The sequence below is a fragment of the Chelon labrosus genome (genome assembly GCF_963514085.1).
Source record: "Chelon labrosus genome assembly, chromosome: 23".
Lineage (NCBI taxonomy): Eukaryota > Metazoa > Chordata > Actinopteri > Mugiliformes > Mugilidae > Chelon > Chelon labrosus.
The window spans coordinates 7,619,380-7,643,330 of record NC_140356.1 but is presented as its reverse complement, the minus strand read 5'-3'; the positions used below and the strand labels follow the sequence as shown (position 1 = coordinate 7,643,330).

The 23,951-nt window shown below is 42.5% G+C and overlaps 1 protein-coding gene across 6 annotated transcripts in view; it reads right to left on the bottom strand.

Moving 5' to 3' along the window:
- Positions 1 to 5,038: 5,038 nt before the first annotated feature.
- The window catches only part of gramd4a (GRAM domain containing 4a), a 46,212-nt gene continuing 27,299 nt past the window's right edge, over positions 5,039 to 23,951 (bottom strand). The window contains exons 4-20 of one of the 6 annotated variants that reach the window (XM_084573117.1): positions 22,195 to 22,315; positions 21,057 to 21,118; positions 19,301 to 19,439; positions 18,816 to 18,841; positions 18,040 to 18,131; positions 17,096 to 17,187; positions 16,495 to 16,543; positions 16,337 to 16,408; positions 16,203 to 16,246; positions 15,978 to 16,087; positions 14,233 to 14,387; positions 13,546 to 13,638; positions 12,076 to 12,220; positions 10,712 to 10,805; positions 10,366 to 10,456; positions 10,206 to 10,274; positions 5,039 to 9,538 (exon numbers count right to left, since the gene is read on the bottom strand). In XM_084573117.1, the coding sequence (XP_084429243.1) occupies positions 9,428 to 9,538; positions 10,206 to 10,274; positions 10,366 to 10,456; positions 10,712 to 10,805; positions 12,076 to 12,220; positions 13,546 to 13,638; positions 14,233 to 14,387; positions 15,978 to 16,087; positions 16,203 to 16,246; positions 16,337 to 16,408; positions 16,495 to 16,543; positions 17,096 to 17,187; positions 18,040 to 18,131; positions 18,816 to 18,841; positions 19,301 to 19,439; positions 21,057 to 21,118; positions 22,195 to 22,315 (1,565 nt within the window). In that variant the 3' untranslated portion in view covers positions 5,039 to 9,427. The remainder of the gene's footprint in view (positions 9,539 to 10,205; positions 10,275 to 10,365; positions 10,457 to 10,711; positions 10,806 to 12,075; positions 12,221 to 13,545; positions 13,639 to 14,232; positions 14,388 to 15,977; positions 16,088 to 16,202; positions 16,247 to 16,336; positions 16,409 to 16,494; positions 16,544 to 17,095; positions 17,188 to 18,039; positions 18,132 to 18,815; positions 18,842 to 19,300; positions 19,440 to 21,056; positions 21,119 to 22,194; positions 22,316 to 23,951) is intronic. The other 5 variants (XM_084573119.1, XM_084573118.1, XM_084573120.1 and 2 more) reach the window with 5 other exon arrangements.

Sequence of the window (23,951 nt, the reverse complement as noted above, 5' to 3'; positions counted from 1 at the left end):
TAGTTTCCATGGAATAACCATGAACTAAGGCTGCTAAGGGAGTTCTTTGCATTTTATTTTTTTTAACATAATGTTATTATCAAATCACAATGTCTCTTTCACCCCTCCTTTGACCTCCATATATCAAAAATGGCAGCCCTGTGCCAGAGAGAGAGATCGAGGCTGACTAACTTCTAATTACCAGTAGTTATGGACAGCACTGCTATCAGCCATTATCACCAGCCAGAGGCTTTTATGGTCTTTCTGTGGCTGCTGTTTCTCTCTCATGCTCTCTGGAAGCCCCTTCCCAGTTTGAAATACCTCATTTGGCTGCTGTAAAAACAGTGTGTGGCTTGTTTTGTGAATTAGCAGGCAACGCGGCCCCGCGGACACAAATGGCTGCTTCCTCTCAGCGTGGGTTTACCTCTGGTAGTGTTTGTCGCGTCATGAGCAAGAGGTTCACCGGGAGGGTAAAGCTGACAACCGGATCTGCATAAAAGAGCCATCATCCGTAGAGACAAAGAGGTGCTGCCGATGAAGCCGCTCCTCGGAGCTGTTTTGGGTGAGAATCCAATTAGAAGAGCGTTATTGAACCGTGTGTGCTCACCAAACGCTGATTGGTGTTCTGATCGGATCTGACTTAGCGGCCGATATCTAGTTCTGTGTGAAAATTCTATTGTTTGTCTTTTTGCAGATGTCATTTGAGTACATTTTGTAATAAATATCATTAACGTCCATGATGGCAGGAGAAGCACATGTATCATGCTAGGGTGTGTGTGTGTGTGTGTGTGTCATTATGCTACGTGCTGACAGCTGCTAGAAGCGAGAGTTATAGCCACAGTGGCCTGCTACCCTTTAGGGGTGGCATCATTTCAACATTCAACGCAGGGCAGGCAGCCTTTCTTCTCCAACACACACACCTCAACTCACCTCAGCTAATGACAGTCCACTTAACACACAAACAGACCACACAGTCCTGGACGTGTCTGTTCAAAAACAGCAAAATCATTCCTGTAATTTCTCAAGTGGCCATTAATAATTTCTTTCTGGCACAGCATAGAGTGCACCATAGAGAATGTCAAATCCTATTAGGCACAAAAATGACTTTTAATTGGATGGAACTGTATACTGAATTTTTTTAATTTAAAAAGTATTAATATAAAAGCAAAATAACAATTTGGTTTAGTGAGTGTAGCAGTGCAGGAAAGCCTAACTAAGAACAGACAGAATCACTTTGTTCATGAAACTAAATTTGATTAAAATCTGGAGGAAGTGGAAGAAATGTATTTACCTCAGACGCCCTTCCTTTGTTTAATGTGTATTTTTTCGTTTGGTCATTTTATGGTTATATATATATATATATATATATATATATATATATATATATTAATTTCCTTCATGGCAAAGCCCCCATGTTCTGTTTAAACATTTCCAAACATGCCTTATTTACTCAGATGAAGAAACTCGTATCTCTGACCTCACCGTGGTTCAGATTTCGGCGGCACAGATGTTCTCCGTCCTGGTGGCCGATCAGAGCTTCGCTCAGGTTCACTGCAGCTACGTTGGGAGTTAAACCAAGTCACCAAACTCCACAAACTTTTAGAGAGGAAAAATCAAAGTTAAGGGCTGACGTGCCCCAAAACGTACAGCTCTGACACCAGAGTACAGCCTTCGTGCTCACAGAGAAAAGGTCTCATCGGGCCACATCAGTGAAAACACCTGTGCAGGTGAAGCATATAATGATTTGACAAGTGGGAAACAGGAGCTCCTGTTGAGTATGAAGAGGAGAAAGAAGGTGAATGAATGCCCTGTTCTAGAAATGTACCAAGGTATTAAAAATGTAGCTTGTAATGCCACTAAACTATAAAGTCTGGTATAGACTGCTGCTCACCACTGGATGAATAATGAGGTTGATAAGTACTTCCACATTATCATGCTACTTTTCTAAATTAGTTTTAGCTCAAAGCACCGGTGAGCCAAGGTTCATCTGAGTTTGACAAACCTATAAGTGTAGGCACCTTTGGTCCAAACTTAAAGCAGACTATATGATGAATTTTAAGTGGCAAGGGTGTGTAAGACCTTCATCTATTCTTGATCTAAAAGAATGATTAGAACCACTCTCAGGCTTAATTAACTTTTACTTTTGGGCCTTGTATTCATTAAACATGTTTTTCAGGTGTAAAGGTTACAATATCTAGTTTAGATAGCATAGGAGCTGTTAGCTTCATGTGAAGGCTGTTAACTACAAGGCTAGCTAGAGCTTAGCTAAAGGTTAGCTAAGTTTCTGGTCGAACTATGTGGAATATAGTTAAGACTACTTTAAGTCGGTGTATCTTTATGTAACTTACCGTTTAAACTGTATCAAGGCTTGAAGTTATGCATATTTAAGGCCGTAGTCATTTTGAATGACAGGTGGGGGGCCCTCAAAGGTTGCTAGCTGTCTGCCTAGGTATCCCCCGCCTTTGATCCAGCTGTTCAAATCATGAATTAGCAGGAACTTAGGCAGCGTCAGGCACTGCCAAGATGGCCGCAGCCGTAGACCCCACACTGAGCTTCAAAACCTCTCTTCAGGAAACCGAGTTGTGACGCCGTTTTATATCCAGACAGTGGTTGCATATAGTGCTGACTACTTTTGTAATTAAGTTTGAACATTTAGCATCTGCAGCTAGCGAGCTCTGGAGCAGCTTACACTTTTGTAATATTTGTGTCAGCACTTAAAGCACTTATACAGTTCTGAGGTCTCGGACGCGTATGAATGCAAGTACACACATCATGCCCCAGAGTGGACAAGGAGACTGAGCTGAGCTGTCAAAACTATGTCACCATTTTGTCATGGCATGCTAATGGTAAATGATGCCACGTTTGTCAGCTCTCTCACGGGCAGACTAAAAATACAGTGAATCCATCAAACTAAGCAGCAGGATACTCAGAAGCCTCTGAATGACTCCGAGGTGTCATTAACAGTGTCCCTGAAATCTGTCCGTGACATTGCTTCTCTTGCCTTGTCTTGAAACGGAGCGTTCACTCTCACTTGCCTGTTCATTAGGTACACTGGTGAAAATGAATGCATTCTAATACACTGCTCAAAAACACTGAAGGAACAGTTTTTAATCAGAGTACAGCGTCAAGTCAGTTAGACTTCTGGGTTATTGATGTGGTCAGTTAAGTAGCAGAGGGGGTTGTCAATCAATGTCAGCTGCTTTAGTGTGAAATTAACAACAGGTGCACTAGAGGGGGAACATTGAGACAGGAATGGTTTTACAGGTGGAGGTCACGATATCCCCCCCCCCCCCCCCCCCCCCCCCACACACACACACACACCTTTTATTTTCTGACTGTTTTTCACTAGTCCCGCTCCTCCAGGATGGCACATCAGTACACACACCAAATTGCCAAAAGGTTTGCTGTGTCTTCCAGCGCGGTCTCAAGAGCATGAAGGAGATTCTTCAACCCGTCAGCAGGACCGGTGTCTGCTCCTTTGCGCAAGAAGGAACAACAGGATGAGTGCTGCCAGAGCAACTACAACATGACCTCCAGCAGGCCACTGGTGTGAATGTTTCTGACCACACAATCAGAAACAGACTTCATGAGGGTGGCCTGAGGGCCCGACGTCCTCTAGTGGGCCCTGCGCTCACTGCCCGGCACCGCGGAGCTCGACTGGCACTGGCACGCATACAAGCACGTGGGGGCCATGCAAACTACTGAGTTGCATTTTAAGTTGCTGCTCTGTAGGTTGATAGTTTTTATCTCCATCAAACGATGTGGCATCCTCTCATCCCTAACACATTACCCAGTCCATATCAGTATCCAACATGATTTTGTTTCCCATTGAGATCTGATGTATTTTCAATGTGTTCTTTAAATTTTCCTTTCATAACGGTTCAGTTTATGTTGAAACAGTGTGAGAAAGGTTGTAATTAAACTGGATGATCATTGTGGAGGATGTAGTTTGTGGCGCAGTTAAACTGGATTAAATCAAACGCTAAAGTGGTTATTTATCATACCCCACCTTCTAAAATAGGCATGTCAAAATAATAGAAACGTGTCAATAAAACACAATTCGATAGCACTAAGATTTAATGCAGGATTGTTATATTAGGATGCATGCAGTACCTAATGAACTGGCAAGTGAGTGTAAGGCTGTCGTGGAGGATATATCGTCAGTACAGATTTGTGAAGGAGCCACCTTCTTTAAACACAATGACAAAAAAAAAGAATTCTGATTTAGAGATACGCGTTTGAGCTTTCGGGTTTTTCTAATTATAAGACCGTCACTGGAATTTTTAACTTTTAAGATTTTCTGTTTCAAATCTCCTTTTTAATCTTCATTTCTTCCATTCAAACTTTCGACTTATTTTCATTTTTAATTCAAGCTCTTTGGTCCTCATCACGGTCTCTGCAGACGTACCGCGTCTGAGGAGGAACTTTTTTTTTCCCCCCCCGCCGCAATCACGTCCTCCACCCGCTCGGAGTCAGATGTCACCTTGCAATCAGAGCTCACAGACAGACTTGTCATTTTCACCGCTTGAATATGGACTTCATTTCTGCTTCGGCACAAAGGGAAGGTGTGATCCATTACCTGAAAAGAAACCTGAAATGGTGCCATTTAATCCGCACTGTGCTGGATGTAGAACTTTGTGTGTCTCCATCAAGTTGGGGCTTTTTATTTCAGAGGCACGAGGAATGAACAAACACACCAAGAGGAAGTACTGGTGTAGGTTTTTACAAGATTTAATTGTGTTTTGATGCCAAATTTGCATACGCCTGCTTGTAACACTAAACCATGGGGGAAAAAAATACAACATGTTGAAACATATTTTTCTTCTTACCTAAAGAAACGGTCTTGAAATCTTGTTGCCGAGGTCAAACCAGCACACGCAAGATGAAAGTGCAAACAGGCCTTCCTCCACCTCTTTATCGATTCCCTGGCCGCGCAATCACCATAGAAATGGAGTGAGATTTTTCAGCCATGTATAATATGTCAAACCACCTACTTTCTTATTCTTGTGTAGAGACTAAAATACTGAAATATCCTTGAGTGAGAAGGTTAGAAAGCTAACCCTGACCTCTGACCTCCTCTGTGGAGAGGGGAGGTTGAAATGAGAAAACTCTGCCGGCTGACTAGTCTGACATGAGGTCTCACAGTGACCTCATGTGGCGGTAGAGAGGTACTGCAGTGTAGAAAAAAAAGACAGAGGCACAATTGTACCTTAAATTCATTTACTTAAATTAAAAAATGTACATCACATTTTCCTTTACAATAGACATGTCTTTTAAAAACTCAGTGGTTTGTTTTCTTCACTGTACAATAATTTGTATACAAATTCCTCTCTGACAAAAAAAAAGGAAGCCATTTATAGCCACAAATTAATTACTCATTGTAATGGCTGCAGTGATTCCCAGTAACACTCGGGCTTTAATTAGCAGTTAACGGACCAGATAATCTGAGAGCCGCTTCAGTCCACAAAACACGAGTATGCATCCTTTAGAATTTTTAATCCACTTCAGTCTCGATTTCAGATTGAGGCCGTTTTTAGAGCCTTGAGACTATTCGTTTGCGATTCGTCCAAATAGACGGGAGCCCCTGGTTGGGTTACCAACTGTGCAGTCAGTATGGGTCACTCAGACGTTGAGATGTTTGGAAAACTTATCATTAACATTTACACACAGTTAGAGGAACTACATACGCATTTAATACAACGGTGAGGACACCAGCCCGAATGGAGACGACAACACCACTGTTTTTGACAACGAGCGCAGATGAGTCTGTGACCTTTGCAGTCGCTGGAGGCTTCAAAGGAAGATGGTTAACATTTTGACTGGACAACTTCCTTTCTAAAAAGTTAGATGAGAAAATCGATGCCCTCGTGATTGCGTGGGAGATTCAAAGCGTTCTGAGAGGTTTGTACCGAGCGAGGCGGGTTTGGTAAAAGCACACAGTTTTCAGAACAGAAAGCAAGTGCAATAATCAGGACTTCTGATGTATATACTGAACTAAGAAAAACTCAAATAGACTGTGACTCAAAAAAAAAAAAAACCCACCCCAAAACATTTAAATTAACAAAATGTCCCAGTTCTCACTAAGTAAACAGCTACAGCTAGCAACCATTAGCTTAGCAGAGAGCTGAGCTAGCATGGCTCCAGCCTGTATGAAGGTAACTATAGCGACGATATATGTAAGGGAGTAGAATCAGTTTTCTCATCTAACTCTCAGTAAGAAGGAAAACGTTTTTGAGCCATGTTCACATTGCTTTTATTTAAAAAAAAGGAATCCAACTTTAGCTCTTTCTCTACAACTCTTCAAAAGGTGTCACGACTAACTGTCAGAAACACTGATGTTGCCATTTCAGTCCACCATGACCGTCTCTGCTCCGTACGAAGCCCGATGTTTACGGCAACTTCCACTACGCTACAACTCCAGCGATGTTGGATATGACAATTTACATGCTGTGTGAGGTTCAAAATACTGCTCTCGTCGTCACTATGATCGGTGTTGGCTATGTGGCGAGCAGAGACGGCCATGTGAGCGGTGCAGAGTCAACGAGACATCAATTCAAGAACAGCAGTCCAGTCTTCATAACTCCAGAGTCAAAGGAATTCAAACTGGGTGAAACCAAAATAAAAAAAAAGAAAACAGCGTATTTTTTTTTTTTTTACAACCTTCTGTAAACATGAGCGTAGGCAGAATATGGCAGACAGAAACGCAAAGATTTGGCAAAAGAAAAAATAATAATAATGGTAGACATTTAGAACGTGATACATTCTGTGCTTCAACTGAGAGCGGCCTCGTTGGGAGTTTCCCGCCGGGCTGCTCCTCAGAGTTAACAGATGACAAAAGGCTTCAGGTAAAAGCTTTAAGACTACGACGAGCCGTCCGACCACACAGTGAGACTGCTACCTATTTCACCCGTTCGTGGATCAGATTCATCTCTAAACAAAAATAGGAATCCACGTCTGTGAAGGCAGCCCGTTAATAACAGGCTAAATCATACAAATGAAAAAAAATCCTTTAATTTAGACTATAACTGGTTCCATTGCGTCTTTTGCAACTTCATATCCAGTTCAGCTGATTTGAATCAACAATGATGAACAAGAGGATTTGCAGAGAGAAGCCTGTGACACAGAACGTGAGCAACAATGACTAAAGTAAATATTCAAATGTCAAGGTCTCCCTTTAAACTGTGTTTTGTGAAGCCTGGGCTGCTGGGCCTTCACTAAACAGGAGTGTGACCGGAATAGCTACCGTCTCTCTCCAACTAAACTCCTCGCCTCCACTCCTGCATCCCGTCCCCATTCATCTCACAAAACACGCTAAAGTGTCTGATGTAGTTTGGCATTATATTTCTACATATCGAGCTGTTCCGCAAGAACAAAGACCAGCTTCACTCTCCAGAACGGTGACTTAAACTAAAGTGACGCCGAAATATTCTCGCTCAGTCTAGAAACTTCCTCTGCTTCATTGACTACTGTTGAAAAGAAAGAGACTACACCGAGATGACGTGGAAGAGCACTCACTGTGGCGTTACGTAAAAGTGCAAGAAAGAGGCAAAAGATAAGAATATAAAATAATATCATGATTTTTTTTCTTTTTTCTTTTTTTTTTTTAAAGATTATAATCCTGGTTTTGGGATTTGATTCATATTACTGCTCATGGAACCTGAAACAACCTGAACAGCAAAGACGTGTTTAATGAGGATCTGTGATGGATTCTTAAAGTGGCAATCTCAAAGATTTTCTTGTAAATAAATGTCGGTATATTTAACTCGATAAGGTAACACAATGGTGTCTGAGCCTGTGGCCCACTCATCAAACTATGGTCATATTTATATATCTGCATTATCAAGATATTCCTGCTAATGTAATCTCTATTTACAGGCATCTGGATATGAACGCTCCATATTAATTGACTATATTATGAAGTAGTCTCAGGAAATACGATGGGTTAGTCAGTGAACTTAGTGCTTACTGCTATCTGTGATTAGAAATGTGCCTAAAAAAATGACAGCGGCTACTTTTGTGATATTTTCTGACAGCGGATCAGTTTGAAATATTCCATGTTTGAGATTGCCACTTTAAATAATATCTGAACAGTCTTTGTAAAAAGAATCTGTTGGTGGTTTCAAGTTAAAATACCTTCTTCAGAGTGTGACCGGTGCTGACTCAATGAGTCAGACAAAACAGAAATACCATAGGGACTGAGTGGTAGCTTGGAAACTATCGCTAACACTGACCAGTGGAAGTAATGGGCCTTTGAAGACTCAAAAGTGTCAACAATTCCAGTTACTAGTTCTAATAAAGTGCGGGGAGAATACCGGTGATGGAAAATCTCTCTCGTTCTACGAACAGATTGTGCCTTGAAAAGAGAAGTTTAGACATGGGAGGCTATGTTCTCTCACTGCGCCACCTTCCTGAATGGCAGTCGGCGTTGTGCTCTCGTCTTGGACACGACCAGCAGCTCCAGGGCCAAAAGCTGCTCATCCAAAAAGGCATTTAAAAAAAACAAACAAACAAAAAAAAACTATTCACTGCACGTTTTACATACGCACACTTACAAACACCGAAGCGTACATTTTCTGTTTGTTAGACCGACAGTGACGACTACTGCTGAAATGAAGAACCAAAATAATAATGAGACAGCAGTGATGTAAACTAACAGAAAGGCTCTGTGTCAGTCAAATGGTGATCTGACGTCTTCACAGCTAATAATACACATTTAAAAAAAATACAGTCACTGACCACTCACACATATACACTCCTACCATGTTGTTGGGCTATGCCAAGAGGCACCGATCAGTTTAACGTGTAGATAGTTGAACATTGATTTGCTGTGATTTTTAAAGCTAAAGCTTATATAGCTGTTCCTATACATGTCTGGCAGTTAAGAACCACTTTTTCTCTGCTAGTTTTTTTTTTTTTTTTTTTTGTTAGGATTTGTTTTACATCCAGGTTGAGCACTTGTTGAAGTCTTCCTACCACAGTAGACAGCACTCCACTGACTGCGGAATAAAGAGAAAAACTGACACATTTAAGAACACGCGCACACACACTCACACATGCAAACATAGAAACAAGTAGGTCAGGAAAGTAGTCAGCTGGTCAGCGAGGTGGGAGAGGAGAACCAGCCCTCTCACCAGCCTTCAGCTGATTTGATAGAAACCACACTGACCCTCCCTCCTCTGTTAGCAAATTCTGTCCAGTGTGTCATGTGACTAAATACCAGCTACGCCCACATATCCTCTACAACATGGCCGAAGCAGGAAATCCAGCAATCAAAGCCGAGCCATCGTTGAGGAAGCCGACGCCCGTCACCAGAGGAGGAGGAGGCTCACACACACACACACAGCAGAGGAGTGTGGATGTTGAAAGTGTCTTCCAGATGAAACTCAGGAGGCTCTCTGCCTCAGATTTTAGCCCCGGTATGGAGGTATGCTGCTGGACCGCAGGGTATCTACAGCTCTGAGCTGGACGGCGGCTTGGTGGTGGTCATGATCTTCATGTACTGGGTGAAGATGGCCTCGAAAGCTTCATCTCTGTGGATCATGGCACCAAACACCAATGGCTGGAGGAGACAGAGACGCTTTAGCAGTTGCATACATGTTTGAACAGTAGCAGTTAAATTGTTAACCTGTCTTCATCTCTGCGGCGGGGCATTTTTAAGATTATCCAGTGGATTTTAAATGACACACCTCCATTAACGGGTGTCTGAATGTTCTCAACACATGAGAGAACTGTTAATAACTCTGTATATGTGGAAATATGACACAAAACTTAGAGATATTAGAGAAATTTGACAGTAACAAAGAGGTCAGTGTGGACTAGAGTGATGGATTAAACCAGTGATTAATAATAGTCCTGCAATTACCACATTTGGCCACTTGGGGCTGCTAATGTGTACAGTTGCCCAATCCCACTTTTAAGATGATTAAAAATATGATCAAAATATTGTGTCAGCATACATTTTGCAGTACCCCTTACTTCTCTATGACCAGTTGAATAAATTTCATTATCAATAAAAAAAAGTCCCATGGAAACTGGTCTGCTGCTACCAACTACTGTAGGTAAGTATAAATTCAAGGTCTTCAAGAACAAGTCACAAACTTCCTGTAGTTGTTACATACGCCTATCTAGCTCAACCTGAATGGTTTTATACAAGTGATCAATATATTATACATGTATCTAAACATAATTTTTCAGTCTACTGTATGTGTCTATAAAACAGTCTGTACCTTCTGAGTGGAAGGAGTGGCTATAGAGATGCCCATCCCACTTCCTGGTAGGACTGACAACACTTTGTACTGTAGAGGACAAAACAAGACATTATTGGAGTAGCTGCACATTATAATACACAAAAATAAGATGTTTTAGGATGTTCTTGACTAGATGTACCTTTTGTATGTCAGTGATGTCCACCAGCTTGATGACTTTATTCTTCTTGGAAGAGCTGGATCTGGAGCTGGAGCTCTCAAAGCACAGGTAACTGTCAGAGTGACAAAACAAAACAGGCAACTAAGTGAACGGTCTTCTTGTCAGTCAGGTGTAATCTCAGCAGGACAGCTGTCCAGCTTGATGCTCCTCTGATTGACAGATACAGGGAGGGAGAAAGATTCGGTGCAACTTGAAACCACAAACTCTCGATTCCCTGCGCCTCCCTCCACTGTAAGAATAACTACTTCTTCTATCCCGCAGCCTGAGATCCGATGAAAAGAAAAGCTCTCCTGAGAGGCAGACTTACTTCTCTGAGACGTAAAGCATTCCATTCCTGATGTAGTCCGTGGGCATCTTCCGGTCTCTGTTTATTAAGCAGCACCTCCAGCCGTTCTCACACACTGAGAACAGACAATAGAGAGAACACTCTGGTTAAAAAATAAACACGACAGTTATGTAACACAGGTATCTTTTTGTCTTTTGCGGAATTGTTATGTAAATATCACTTGCCAAACTCTCTTCTCTTTCACTTTTTTCATATGAGGTATTTTGTTAAAGAACTTCCCAAACTGTCCTCCTGACACTTTGATAGATGCCCTCTTATCAGTAGGCCCTAATCAAGGGAAATGCATCTCGATTTCTCTTTACTGGTCACCTTGAGGTCTTTAATGTTGATAAGAACAGCATGGGAGGACAAGCTGAATGTGAAACTAACAGTCAATGGTATACTGCCTTAAATTTAGTTCACTCTTCTTCTGTATGAGCTCTGCAAGGCTTAATCTGATACAAGACCCTTCATAAAATTCATTATACAAATGCTGAACTGGCCAGAATCTATGCTTCCATGATGATGTAACCAGATGTAAACAGTCCCCAGCTAATAACACACATGTTTTAGTCTTGCCCAAAGTTGGCGGCTTTTTGGGAGAGTGTTTTTAAGACCCTGGGCAGAGCTTATGGGCAAATCACTTCCTCTAATCCATTATTGGCCGGCACCCCTCCTGAAACTAACCTCCCCATGACAACAAAGCAAGCTTTGGCTTTTACAACCTTGCTACCCCAGAGGCTGAACTTGTTCGAAATAGAGGCTTGTCTGCACCTTAACACATGATAACTGGATCAAGAAAGAGCTCTATAACTTAAAGCTTGAAAAAATTAGATTCTCACTCAGTTCAGTGGTTGAGTTAAGACATTCCAAGAGACATGGAGGCCTGGAGGTCTGGACGTGGTAAACTCTCTTAACAAACTCTCTTTTCCAGGCCTGGAGGCGGACTAAGCTTCTCTTTCCAATGCTATTTTCTCCCTTAGCAACAACAGCAGCCCCCCCCCCCCCCCCTTTGTATGAGCGGGTATGTTGTTTGTCTAATGTCCCTGTTTTGCTCTGGCCTGAAAGGGGTTTGTTCACATGGTGGGAAGGGACAAGAGGGTTATTGACATTCCACTGTCTGGATGCACAATTATTTCTGTCTACTACCGCTGCATGTATGTACGCACAAAAAATCCTTTTCAATAAATAAATAAAAGGTTGCAAAAAAATTAATAAGTAAATAAACATGTGTGCAACCTGGTTCTAAACCACTGTGAGAAAAATCTACAGAATGAACAGTTTCTCTGCCTATTTGTTTAAACTGTGAAGCAATGAAAGTTTGGAGCTGTAGTAAGTCCCCTCACCCGGCAGAGGGCGCTCAGACTCCGGCAGGTTGAAGATCTCATGAAAGGCCCCCTTCTTGGTGCTGTGAGAGCGACCCGTGTCTTCCTCTCTGCTCACCCCACATGGGATGGTGGCGAGGCTGCCCCGAGAAACAACAGGCTGAACCTGATGAGCGATGGAGGATGGGGCACAGACGAGAAGAAAAAGGAGGACAGGATGAAAGGAGGACAGAAGTGAGGAAAAGACGAGGCAAAGGGATGTATGGAAGATAAAAAGAGGATGTGAAAACATGAAAAACACGAGGAGGGGAAGAAGGATAGAGAGGGAGAAACGGTAAGAGTCTGTACACATTTGACTGGACGACAGCTTCCCAGTGCTATAAACACTAGTGGCCAAACTTAAAACAGCCTCCTCAACTTTTCATACTGCATTAGGTGCTTTGCTGCGTGTGCACTTCTTTGCAGCAGGCTCAGGTGTGACGTGCAAAGCAGAGGGTGAGGCTATCATTCACTCAGCATCCGTACAGTACAGCAGTACAGACAGTTGTAAAGTACAAAAAATACTTGTTAGTTTGTGAGAAACAATAATCATTTTTAGTAAAAAAACACACTCTTGAACTACGAAGCAGCCACCTCTGGGGTTGAAAAAAGAAGCCAACACAGGAGAAAATCGGCCAAATGTGGCATACAAAAAAAAAATAGCTGGAGTGATTGGTCGTACACAAGCGTCAACCAATGGGATTGAAAAATGAAGCCAATGTGCAGTTCCTCAAATGACCACTTGAGGCTGGCCTCGAAAGTAAGTCGATTCCTGTCGACTTCCGTGTTTAAATGATCAACTTTACAGCAGAAACAAACATTCCTACTGTTTGATAGTATCAGGTCTGAAAGCATAATTAATGCCGTGGCTGCTTTAAGTAACAGGTGAGTGCTATCAAAGCTGGGAGGCGAGGCTAGCTGTCGGCCTCAGCTCCCAGCCTTTCACGCTCCACCTCTTTCTGAATAAACTATGAAGATGGCGACTGCTGGAGCCACGAAACTGCTCCGAAGTCATGGATTGTTCGTCCATCCAAGTTATATACAGTTTACAGTTTTATGTGATAAACGGACTTTATAAAAACTAACAGCAACTACACTTTAGGATCAATTACTATGTTCACTGAGGACTAGGGAGGATTTAATGAGCTAACACGAAATGACATTGGTCAGGGTTTTCTGTGTGGAACTACTCAGGAAACATACTGCTACTTCTCACAAAGAAATGGATCAAAAGTGTCAACGGTCTTGAAAATGTTGAACAGCACATGTATAGAAATCAATCCGCTGTAATGTTAAATAACATACAGTGAGAAAACTCTAAAGCTTTTTTGAAATTGTGGACTATTCTTTACGATGACTTTTTGATCCATTCTGTTCAAAATCACTGATAGCCAGTTCCAAGGTGTGTCACACATCGCACACACCCACACATCACACATCACACACACCCACACACGCTTTGAGGTGAGCTGGCGGCACATCCAGGCACAGTAGAGGAACCAAAGGGAGACACACTGGAGTCCCTACCTTCTCAATGACAGAGAGCTGAGAGAGAGAAACGACAGAGTACACCTGTGACTGAGGCCACAGCAGACATTCCACACACTCAAACATTCATGTAAAGAGACATCAGGTATCTGTGTGGCGTGTGCCGACCCGCCGTCTGTTCTGGGCCACGCGGCGAGAACAGAGAGTGAGCGGCTGAGTTGTGATGTATTATTGATAGGAGAGATGATATTTTGATACTTGATATTGATCTCTCTCTTCTCTTTGCTCGACCGCAGGAGAATAAGTGGGAGGAGGACTGGCACTTTAGTGGGTGGGTATCAAAGACTGACCCTGGCTGACAGATGATGGATTAGCTACATTTTGTCGATTGGATATGAGCACGAGTTTTATTAAATATTATTAAGACAAGCGTCCGTGTTGGAGTAGCTCACTGGGTACGTCTATAGAAATAACTCAAATCTACAGTGGATGGCAAACGCATCACTGCAGAAGTATCATATTTGAACTATATATCTCAGAGGCTTAGCCCACGCCATGCTCAGTCATCTGTGTTTACACGTCAGTTTGTTTAGGAAAACAAGCCCCTTCGAGAGGAGGAAGTGAAGGGGGTGGGAAATGTGGCTCCCTTACCCGCCGCGACACAGTGGCGTTGGTCCTCTCTTTGAGCTGGGGGTCGGTGGGAAGGCTGTTCCACACGATGTGGGGAGTGTCGTATTTGTCCCGAAGCTTCGGACAGCTCTTGAACAGGAAGTCTATGATGAAGAACTTGATACCAGCATACAGGCCTGAAGAGAGGAGAAATGGACACAGATGTGAAAAAAGCTGCTTTGGAAGGAGTGGGTATCAAAGGTACTCCTTTCAAATCATTCTTCAAATATCAGTGCTACTCATGGTATAGCCTTTTGTATTCTTCACTCTGATTGTTTCACATGATTCAGCAACTTTCCCAACTCAATATTTTTATAACACATGTTACAGCTATATTCAGATAGAGTTGGGACATTATGCTCATGCTAGCAGATGGGTCCCTTGAAAGGAGGTCCCATGCCAATTAATTTAAAGCGTACATCCAGCACTCACTGCTCTATTTAGTACTGATGCAGATTTCAGAATTATTATCTGCGTTGCACATCGTCAATGGCTCTAATCCACTCCTGTCACCATTTTCTGTTCTATTTTTCATGAATGTAGCGATGTGGTTAGCTAGTTATTGTACGACGGAATAAAGTGCCCATTGTTAATCCTGTCCACTCGCTCTGATTAGTCCATTGTTTCTCCATCTTGTATAAATCATTGAGCAAATGTGAACCATGGACCGTGTCAGCCATTAGCGTCACATTAATTAGAAAAGACACTTTCATCCCGGGCTGATCATTACCCACTTTCACTATGAAGTTAAACAGTGAGCTGGGCCACAACACAGATGTGAGACTGCAAATGTAACATTTACCTATTAGCACAATGTAGGTCTTGAACATACAGTGATTTTTGTTGTCTTGTCTCTTTTATTTCCACTAGTAAGGGGGTGCATTTAGGACACAGGGCCAACTGTAAGTATGGCCGAATAAACATAGCCTTTGTGTAAACCTCTTGTAAGGAAATGTGAGCCCACTTGTTTACAGGAAAAAGTAGTAACAAACATTATCAGATAAGCATGCAAATAGCCTGCAGTTGAACTTTAACAGACAGATGGAGAGAATACTGGATTTTCTGTTCAGTAAAGCTTAGGAACAGAGGAGAGCCTAACGTCAAATTGAGGAAGATATCCAAATGAATGCCAAAATAAAAATGAGAGTTCTATGCAATGGAAAAAAAACGGAGAGAGGCGGCTCGATCTTGTCCTCTCTGTCAGACAGAGTATCAACATAGCTGGAGGACACAGAAGCCACCACTAGAAAAGGTCCTGCTGGGAGAGGCTAACTCGATGTGCTTAAGAGTGAAACTACAACAGTGCTCGTATGATCCTGGTAAAGCTAGGGCTGACTGGGGCTGTTCCGGCCCAAGGCAGGTGGCTCACACTGCATGGATGCCCTTAGCTGATGTTACATAAAGAAACTTTGACTGAATTAATATTAATATCTGTCTGGCAGCTAAATAAAGTCAAGTTGTGTTTTTCTGATGTAAGCCATGCCAAGAATAATGGCCAAAAACAATGTGAAAAACTTCAAATGACATCATTTCAACGCCTCAATATTCCCTAGAAGTCTTACAGCACATAAGCTTTCTGAGAGAACATAGCGAAAACCAAGTTACGCAAGTTCTGTATGAATGCATTTGTTTGTGTGTACTGGATTGAGTAATGCATTCATCCAGGGCCCACGTGTACTATGTGCAGCATGTCCGATGGATAAAGCAGCTCTGTGTACGTCTCTCACCCATCATGAAGCCCATTAGTTTGTATGGCAGGATGCAGGAGGTGATGAAAGCCACCCATAGGCAGACGTAAAGTTTCCGGGTGCTCTCTGGCTGCACCCACATAAACAAGCTGACAGACAAACGTACAGACACACACACAGAGGGAAAGAGAAAAACAGATTAAGTTACATCGTAATGATTGCTTAGATGGTTGATTGTTAGAGTAAAATACTTTTTAAACGTACTTCTTTATCTTCTCCAAAACATCTGCCATCTTACCAAAAAGGTTCTGTAAAGAAAGTTGAAGCAGTGCATGAACCACTAGAACTGACTTATTGTTGCACTCTGATTTGATAATAAACATGAACCTGTGCTGCACCTGTGCTTTTTGTGCAACGTCAAGTACAAGCTGGAACTTCTCAGACACAGTCAAGTCTTCCTTCGGAGGCTCCTGTGTACGACAAAAAGACAAATTAGAAAAACTACATGCTGACCTGTGGTGGAAATATGCAAACAGGAAACAGGAAGTTGTCTTACCATGGGTTCAGAGACCTCAGGCACAATGCTCCACTGGATCCTCCAACCTCTGGAAAAGAAAAAGGTGTAATAATACTTTTCTACAGAAGTATATAAAGTGTTTGGATGAAATCAGGTCAACAAACTACTCCCCAAACTCTTAAGAACTTTTATTGTGACCAAGTGTCCTAGTTTGATAGTCTGAGTCCAGACAAATGTCTGACAAGTACTAATGTGCCCTCATTTCATAATGATCTTAAGATAGCCCACTTTAAAAGGGATTTTATTGTTTTACAGCTTCAGTAGCTGCGTGTATAAACAGGGGCTTACCTTGTTTGCTATCATGTGTTGGTCTTTTGCAGTGACAATTAGAATTACAAGAAATACAATACACACATGTGTGTATGTTTTAACCATAGCCAGAACATTTGGTATGAGGCTTGCCACCCACAGTGCAAATCTGTTCACTACCAGCACAGCTGTGGCCACAGTGTTTAACTTTCAATATAGTTTTGTCACACAGAATGCACGATACATGGTTCAGCTAAACAATCCAATAAGAACTGGTGCCATGGGTGTTCCTCTGATACAGGACTGTCCACTGACTCAATCATGTTTTTACCTGGCGATGAGGTAATTTAAGGACAAGCGCAGGATAGCCAGGAAGAGGAACATGGGAATGGCCCAGCCATGCCAAGCAGCATTCATGTAAATCTGAAGGGAAGAGGAAACACAGTACAATATGTATGCAGTTTAACACTATGTAGTACAATATGCATTTTGTTTCTGGTGATTGGTTAACTGAGCAGTTAACAGCGGCTGCAGAAGGTTCAAAGTCGCCACGTTTTATTTGACAAGCAGCTCAAGGAAACTGTGCAGCTTTAAGTATATCGATGATAAGATTAAAGAATGAGGTGCCCTGGTCTGACCCTGATCTGACTTATTTCATTTCGGGTGATATAATGGCAGAGGGCGATGTACCATTAGTCACATGTCTACACTAAAGCAGGGTCAACTCTAGACACCAAGATGGTCTTGGCATGATACGGTCACAGTCGGTGGGCTGAAGATGATTTAGCATAATCACTGACTGTGGACATTAATGCAGATCTGATTAGAGCTCTGCAGTCTTTGGCAGAGTCACTGCAACACATCACTGTGAAGCAGAAATAACTTCATTTAATTTCCTGGTCATGTAACAAGGCCGTGAGGCCAAATGGGGTCAGAGTGACACTATAGATCTCACATTTCTATTTAAGCTTAGACATCAACAAGAATTAAGGCCCTGTAGTTAAAGGCCTCTGACAACTAGTCAAGTTGCAGTTTACATCCAAGCCTGTCCAAACTGATTAATACAACTGTGCTTTGTAGAACGCTATGATGTCAGATCACATGACCTTGGATTATCAGAATCAATGTTTGTACCAAGAAATAATAAAGAGAAGAAATTCTGTTTCATCAATATAATAAACATACGTACGAATGGGCAGACAACCAGCCTCCAGGCATGGTTGTAGCCGAAATAAACATTGGTTTGTAGCAATAGTAGAAAAGGTGTGCACTCACAATGAAGGCAATAGCTGAGGTGTAGACGGAGTGCCAATTAGATAAGGCGGAGAGGTTCCTTAAGAAGTTGGTGACAGGTCTCGCTCCTCTCTCTGAAACAACAGGGGCAGAGGGAAATATTCAGTGTTGTTTAATTCTAATACAAGGAACAGAACAACATTGTGTGTCTTGTATTGATATACACTCACTTGCTATTTCATCAGGTACACTGGTGAAAACACACACTATCTAATATAACAGTCCTTGACTTAATCTCATCTTCATGAAGGTTAAGGTATTCAGCATTTTGACAGCACATCTCTGTTTTATTCAATCCAGTTTAACAGCATTACAAACAACATCTTCCAAAATGATAATGCAGTTCAATTACAACCTTTGTAACGCTGTTTCAACAAAAACTGAACACCATAACCTCCATAAAGCTATGATTTAATGCAGGACTGTTATATTAGAATACGTTTGGTTAACTAGTGTACTTAATAAAATGGCAAGAGAGGGTACATTGTATTAATTATGATGTACCTAATATGTACTTCTGAAAAGGAGAAGTTGTATCCTTAAGAAAAGCCATATAAGTTAAGGTATGTTTTTACAGTGGATCTGAGTCCATTCCAGACTGAATAACATGTTTGAATGATGAATGCCAAATAATGTATTCCTACTGTACAGGTCTGTAGTATACATTGTTATAGAATGACGTATATGTATGCAGTGGCTAACAAGCAAAGGTGATATTCTAACAGCTGCTTCTGTTAAGAGTGTGTTTGAGTACTCACTGAGGCGTCTCATATTTTCTGTCAACCTGGATGGAAAACACAAGAAATGAAGGTCAGGATACACGTAGATGCTCACGTACAAGCACTTGAAAAGAAAACTCTGCTTTATGTGCGAGAGGAGGTGGCGACACTTCGGCCTTCGCCGGTTTGGTATGACTCACTCTCCTTTATAGAGGAGCAGAGAAAGACGCAGAAGAGAAACCAAATGTGAAAAAAGCTTCCAACTTCCTCTGTCGTGTCTCTGCGCAAAATAAAAAGCTGATATGAAATAATCATCTAGGAACCAACGCAATGACACAGTGAGTCAGCCACAGTGTATGTGTAGCACATTCTGATTATCAAAAGACGACTCCTGCTTGGCTATAAACCTTTAGTACTCCCCTGCTGCTGTCTGAATGTCTTATTCCACATCTCTTTCAACAGCCGCAGAACCCGTACCTGAGGACAGACACTTCATGTTCTGATGAAAAGCAGATTTCACCCACCTTTTAGCACTTAGCGGTTCCTCTGCCTCCACAGTGTTTTCCTCCGGCTGGAAGCGGAAGTCTTCGATGTAAACCCCGAAGCGCTCGTACAGCCACTTCTGCAGCCTTGAACTCCAGACCTCCTTCTGCTGTTTATCTGCTGAAGGGAGCAGACACATCCAAGTTAGGTTAACTCATCAATGAATTTGTCTCATGGATTGTCATCGGGTCCAGACTGAACCAATTAAACCTGCTCTGGTGTGCATGGAGCGGTCATAATAATTTAGAAATTAACAAAGTAAGAGAGAGAATTGGACTGTGGTATCTTTTTATTGCTATCCCCAAACCAAAAACGTGAGAGCAAAGAGGAAGGGAACTGATGTAACAGTTTGCATCTGCTGCCATGTAAGATACAGCTATTAGCATAGCCAGCTAACTACTTTGAGTCCTGTAATACATTTTTCTAAGGGGAAAATGTCACCAACTTACAGGTTATGGGTTATGTTATAATGACTAATAAGGATCCTAATCTAACCTTAATATTCAAGAATGATATGCTGCATGAAGTCATCCATGAAATCAGAGGCATGTAGTGTTGCTTCTAACCTTACAGTTTCACGTGGTGAATGTGGCCTTTTAGCTTAAGAGGAGAGGAGCTTAGCCTAATTGTTTATGCTGAAGTGCCCCTGAGCAAAGACCAGACCCCTCAGCTGCTGTGGTGAAACCTCACATTTATTTCCCGTGGTTGAACTGAGCAGCCGCTCCAGGTGACAAACTGCCCGAGTGCTCTGGCAAATCTCCCGAAAATAATAAAAGTGAACCAAAGTGAAAACTTTCTTTCTGCTGCCTACATTCTGTAACAAGTCCATTTAATTTGAAGTTTGCACAGGTACCTAACGTCCCATCCGCGCCAATTACTCCGTTCAGCCTTTCACCTTTCACTAATTATGCCTTTCTCTGTTCCTGTATCTAAACAAGTCCTAGCACACACATTCCTAATCTATCTCGACGCAACAGTGGCACCGACGCACGCCTCCGATGCCAGCTGGAGCTCAGGCGTGTCTGCCCCAGATGAAGTGATCTACAATCATAACCCATTTTCCGAAATTAGCCTCTCTGTCTTTCCCTCCCATTCCCTTTTACTGAGACCACACACACACACACACACACACACAGGGTGTAGGTCATTACCAGTCAAAGTACGGAAAACTGTAATTCAGACACATCAACAACGTCAGACTTTTGCTGCAGTAGTAAGCTCTCGTCTCCTCTGTCTGGCGCGTTTAAAAAATTAAATGATTAAAATAAAAACCACACTATGAAGACCTGACATAATGGTAACAAATAACCTCCACAGTACAATAACTTTTGACGCATTAATGCGGTTTGTTGTATTTTTTCATTGCTCCATACAGCACACTGGATTTCACCTCGCTAGTGTGTATCTGTGTGTGTAGTCACGCACTCTACGCGCTGCTTTATGTCCTACAATAACCCACGGACACTTCCGACACAGTCTGTCCTTACTGAGCACCGCCACACACACCCTACATCCCCACCTCCCATGCACGCACACACACACACACACACACACACACACACACACACACACACACACTAACACTCTTCTTGATTTACTCCCACACTCTAAAGACGTCACAGCCATCCTTCCCCACTCATTTCCTGTCAGTTCCACAAACTCCCACTCACCCCCACACCCACCACTCTCTCTCGCTCTCTCTCTCTTTCTCTCTCTCTTGTCCTCTAATGGTCTCACCTGTTCCATTGTTTGAGGGCGACTGCTGTTTTCGGGGAGGCTGCGGCGGAGAGTCCTCTAGCCTGAAGTGGGGAAAGAGAAGAGGGTCTGTCATGTGTCAGTCTCACTTCTGTATTGTCAGAGCTGCTGGAAGTCCTCAGGAAGATCACGTGTTAATACGAGGAGAGCTGCTGAGCTGGATAAATCAACAACTGTCACAAGACGCACAGAGGCACGTATAGAGACAAGAAGCAACTTAGTTCAACTGTCACATATCTCATTAATTAAAAAGTTATAAATGTACACAGAAATGAATGAAACAGCACTCAGAGTTTATTAGCTTTGGAAAGCGTCTCTAGTTGGAAATAACCGAAAAATTAAAGCTTAAAAATACTACGTTGATCTTCTCTCCAAGGAAAACAAAGTAATTATTTGCCACTTTTGGTTTTCAAGAGAACTAATTTAGTTTTGTTTTACAGGTTCCTAATCATTTACAAGTAGCAACTCCACAGCTGTGCTCAAGGGTATGTGGGTATTAGTTATGCTACGCTCACATGCATTTCTCCAGCTGGATAGTGCAGACAAGGGATTAAGTGAGGAAAACTTCCTAGGTCATGGTACATTACTTCACCTCTTACAAACCCCTAAACCGTCTCCGACATTCCTCAGGCTAATCACTTGGAGATCACTGGAGGAATTTCCCATTGGCAGTCAGAGGAGTATCATCTGATCGCACACAAGCGCACATGCAGAGCCATACATGTGGCTTGTGGTTGCCAAGAGATGCAGGTTTATCCTGACACCAGCATGGCTTCTGTGTCACCGCTTGGCAAGTCCGACTGGCGCGTGACTCGTCTCTGTTTTTTCCTCTCGCTCTTTCCATCTCCCTTGAAACCCACAAACACACCTCCTTGTGGAACTCCCCGCCTACCAAGCTGCTAAGGCTACTATTTATAACGAAAACCTTGGGAAGCACTAGCACACACGCACACCATCCGACTTGACCCATGATAAACTCGGCCCAGCTTAAGTGTTACAAAGTGCAGTGTCACCGTTTCCTGTCTTTCACTCATTATTGCTTCCCATCTGGCACATTCAGTCTTCATCTCCTGTCGTCCAGGCTGCGCCCTTGACTCTGCTTTATGTCTTCCTGTCTTACCTGGTTTTGAGCACCTCGTTCATCTTCTGCTCCAGGTCTATCCTTTTGCTCCGCTCTCTCTCCAGCTCCTGCCGCAGGGAGTCCACATTGGTCTCTTCCCGCAGCTTCCTCAGCTCCTCCTCTGGAAAACAAAACATCCAAATTGGACATAAGCAACTCTGAACTCTGTTATGAAAACAATGAAATCCAAAGAGCTCTGCTCACATGGTCATGATAAGTATGAGCGGAGGTATTTCCAATTTAATTTATGTGGACAATTTTCTACAGCGTCTCAGATAAGCAACCATATCATTTCCAACTTCAACTTCACTAAAACACACAATCAAATCTAAAAAAATCTGATTTAAGCAAGGAACATTTTTGCTTTGAAGGTGGAATGAATTTCTAAATGGAGAACTTTTGTTTGTGTATCTCTCATTTCATCTCTCCTTTCATCTGCATCCTTCACCTTCACCTGTCCCCCATGCTTCCTCTTTGTCAATCAGCTCTTAGCATCAAGTGGTTTCAGGTATCTGGTCTTTCAAAGCCCGGGGTGCAACATCAGCAGTGTTTCCTCTCACTCTATTGTCCCCGACTAAAGGGACACATGAATATTGGAGGAGGGAAGGCAATGAAAGTGTGCACGTGTGCAGAAGTCACGGTGAATCGATGCAAAGCATGCATGAAGTCGATTAGAAAACAAGAGGAAAGTACAGATCCCGTTCTCCAAACAGGGTTTCTGATGGACAGCAAGACTCATCGAGTCCGTCTATGGACACAAAAAAACACAAGAAACGTCACCTGAACCAGTTGTAACAGATGCTAACGGTCCGAACAGTAAAGACAGTGATAAAAGCAGAGCTGCGAACTCTGCTAATTGAAATACATATCACCTGACTCCCTTTACTCTTCCGGAGATCATTTCATCACACAGGCAGAAGCGGATTCGTATTACAAGAATTCTGCTGCCACATTCTCACCACCCAATCTCATATCTCACTCCCGTCCTTTATCTCTTCCCATTAACGCTAATAAAACATTCATTACCAGAACCTCCTGCAGCTAAAGCATCAGCACCCTGGGTGCTCTTCCAGAGAGAGGACGAGGACCCTGGGTGCTCTTCCAGAGAGAGGACATATACCGTATCTCCACGTCCTTTTGAAAATCACTTGCACTGACGCATAAGAGAACATAAGCTATGATTCTTTCCTCTATTACATCATGAAACGTGACTCCTTTCATGCATTCAGCCCTCCAGCACAGTTTGCCTATATCCTTCACCCCATCTGCTAACAGTTTAACTGTTTATAGTGGAGCATTCGTGTATCTAAACAGGACAAATAGAATGACGGCATGTGCGTTTATGTGTGCGTAAGAGTAAGCAAGAGGCCGGCCAAAGGTTGCAACGGGCTAAGCAGCTTAATGCTGGCTGGGCTTCTCTGTGCCAGGAGATCTACAGCCAGCAGTAAACCTATTAAGACAAATGGCTAACAGTAGCAGCAGTGCACTATGGTTGGTGCAGGCAGAATAGGATCAGTAGTTTATGATATGCTATACCCAACACTAAACAACAACAACGCTTGACACTGAGAATGAGTTTAAAATGACTCAATTATGCTTTGCTCTTCCTGTTAAACGTTGTACGGCAGCGGAAACCGAGACTCACTCCTGATTAAAAATGAACACGACAGGGCAGCCAGGATTAACTTGGTGGCAAATTTAAACCTGTCTTAATAGCTTTTGAGTGACGCAAAGATGATGTGGCAATCAGGTGAACA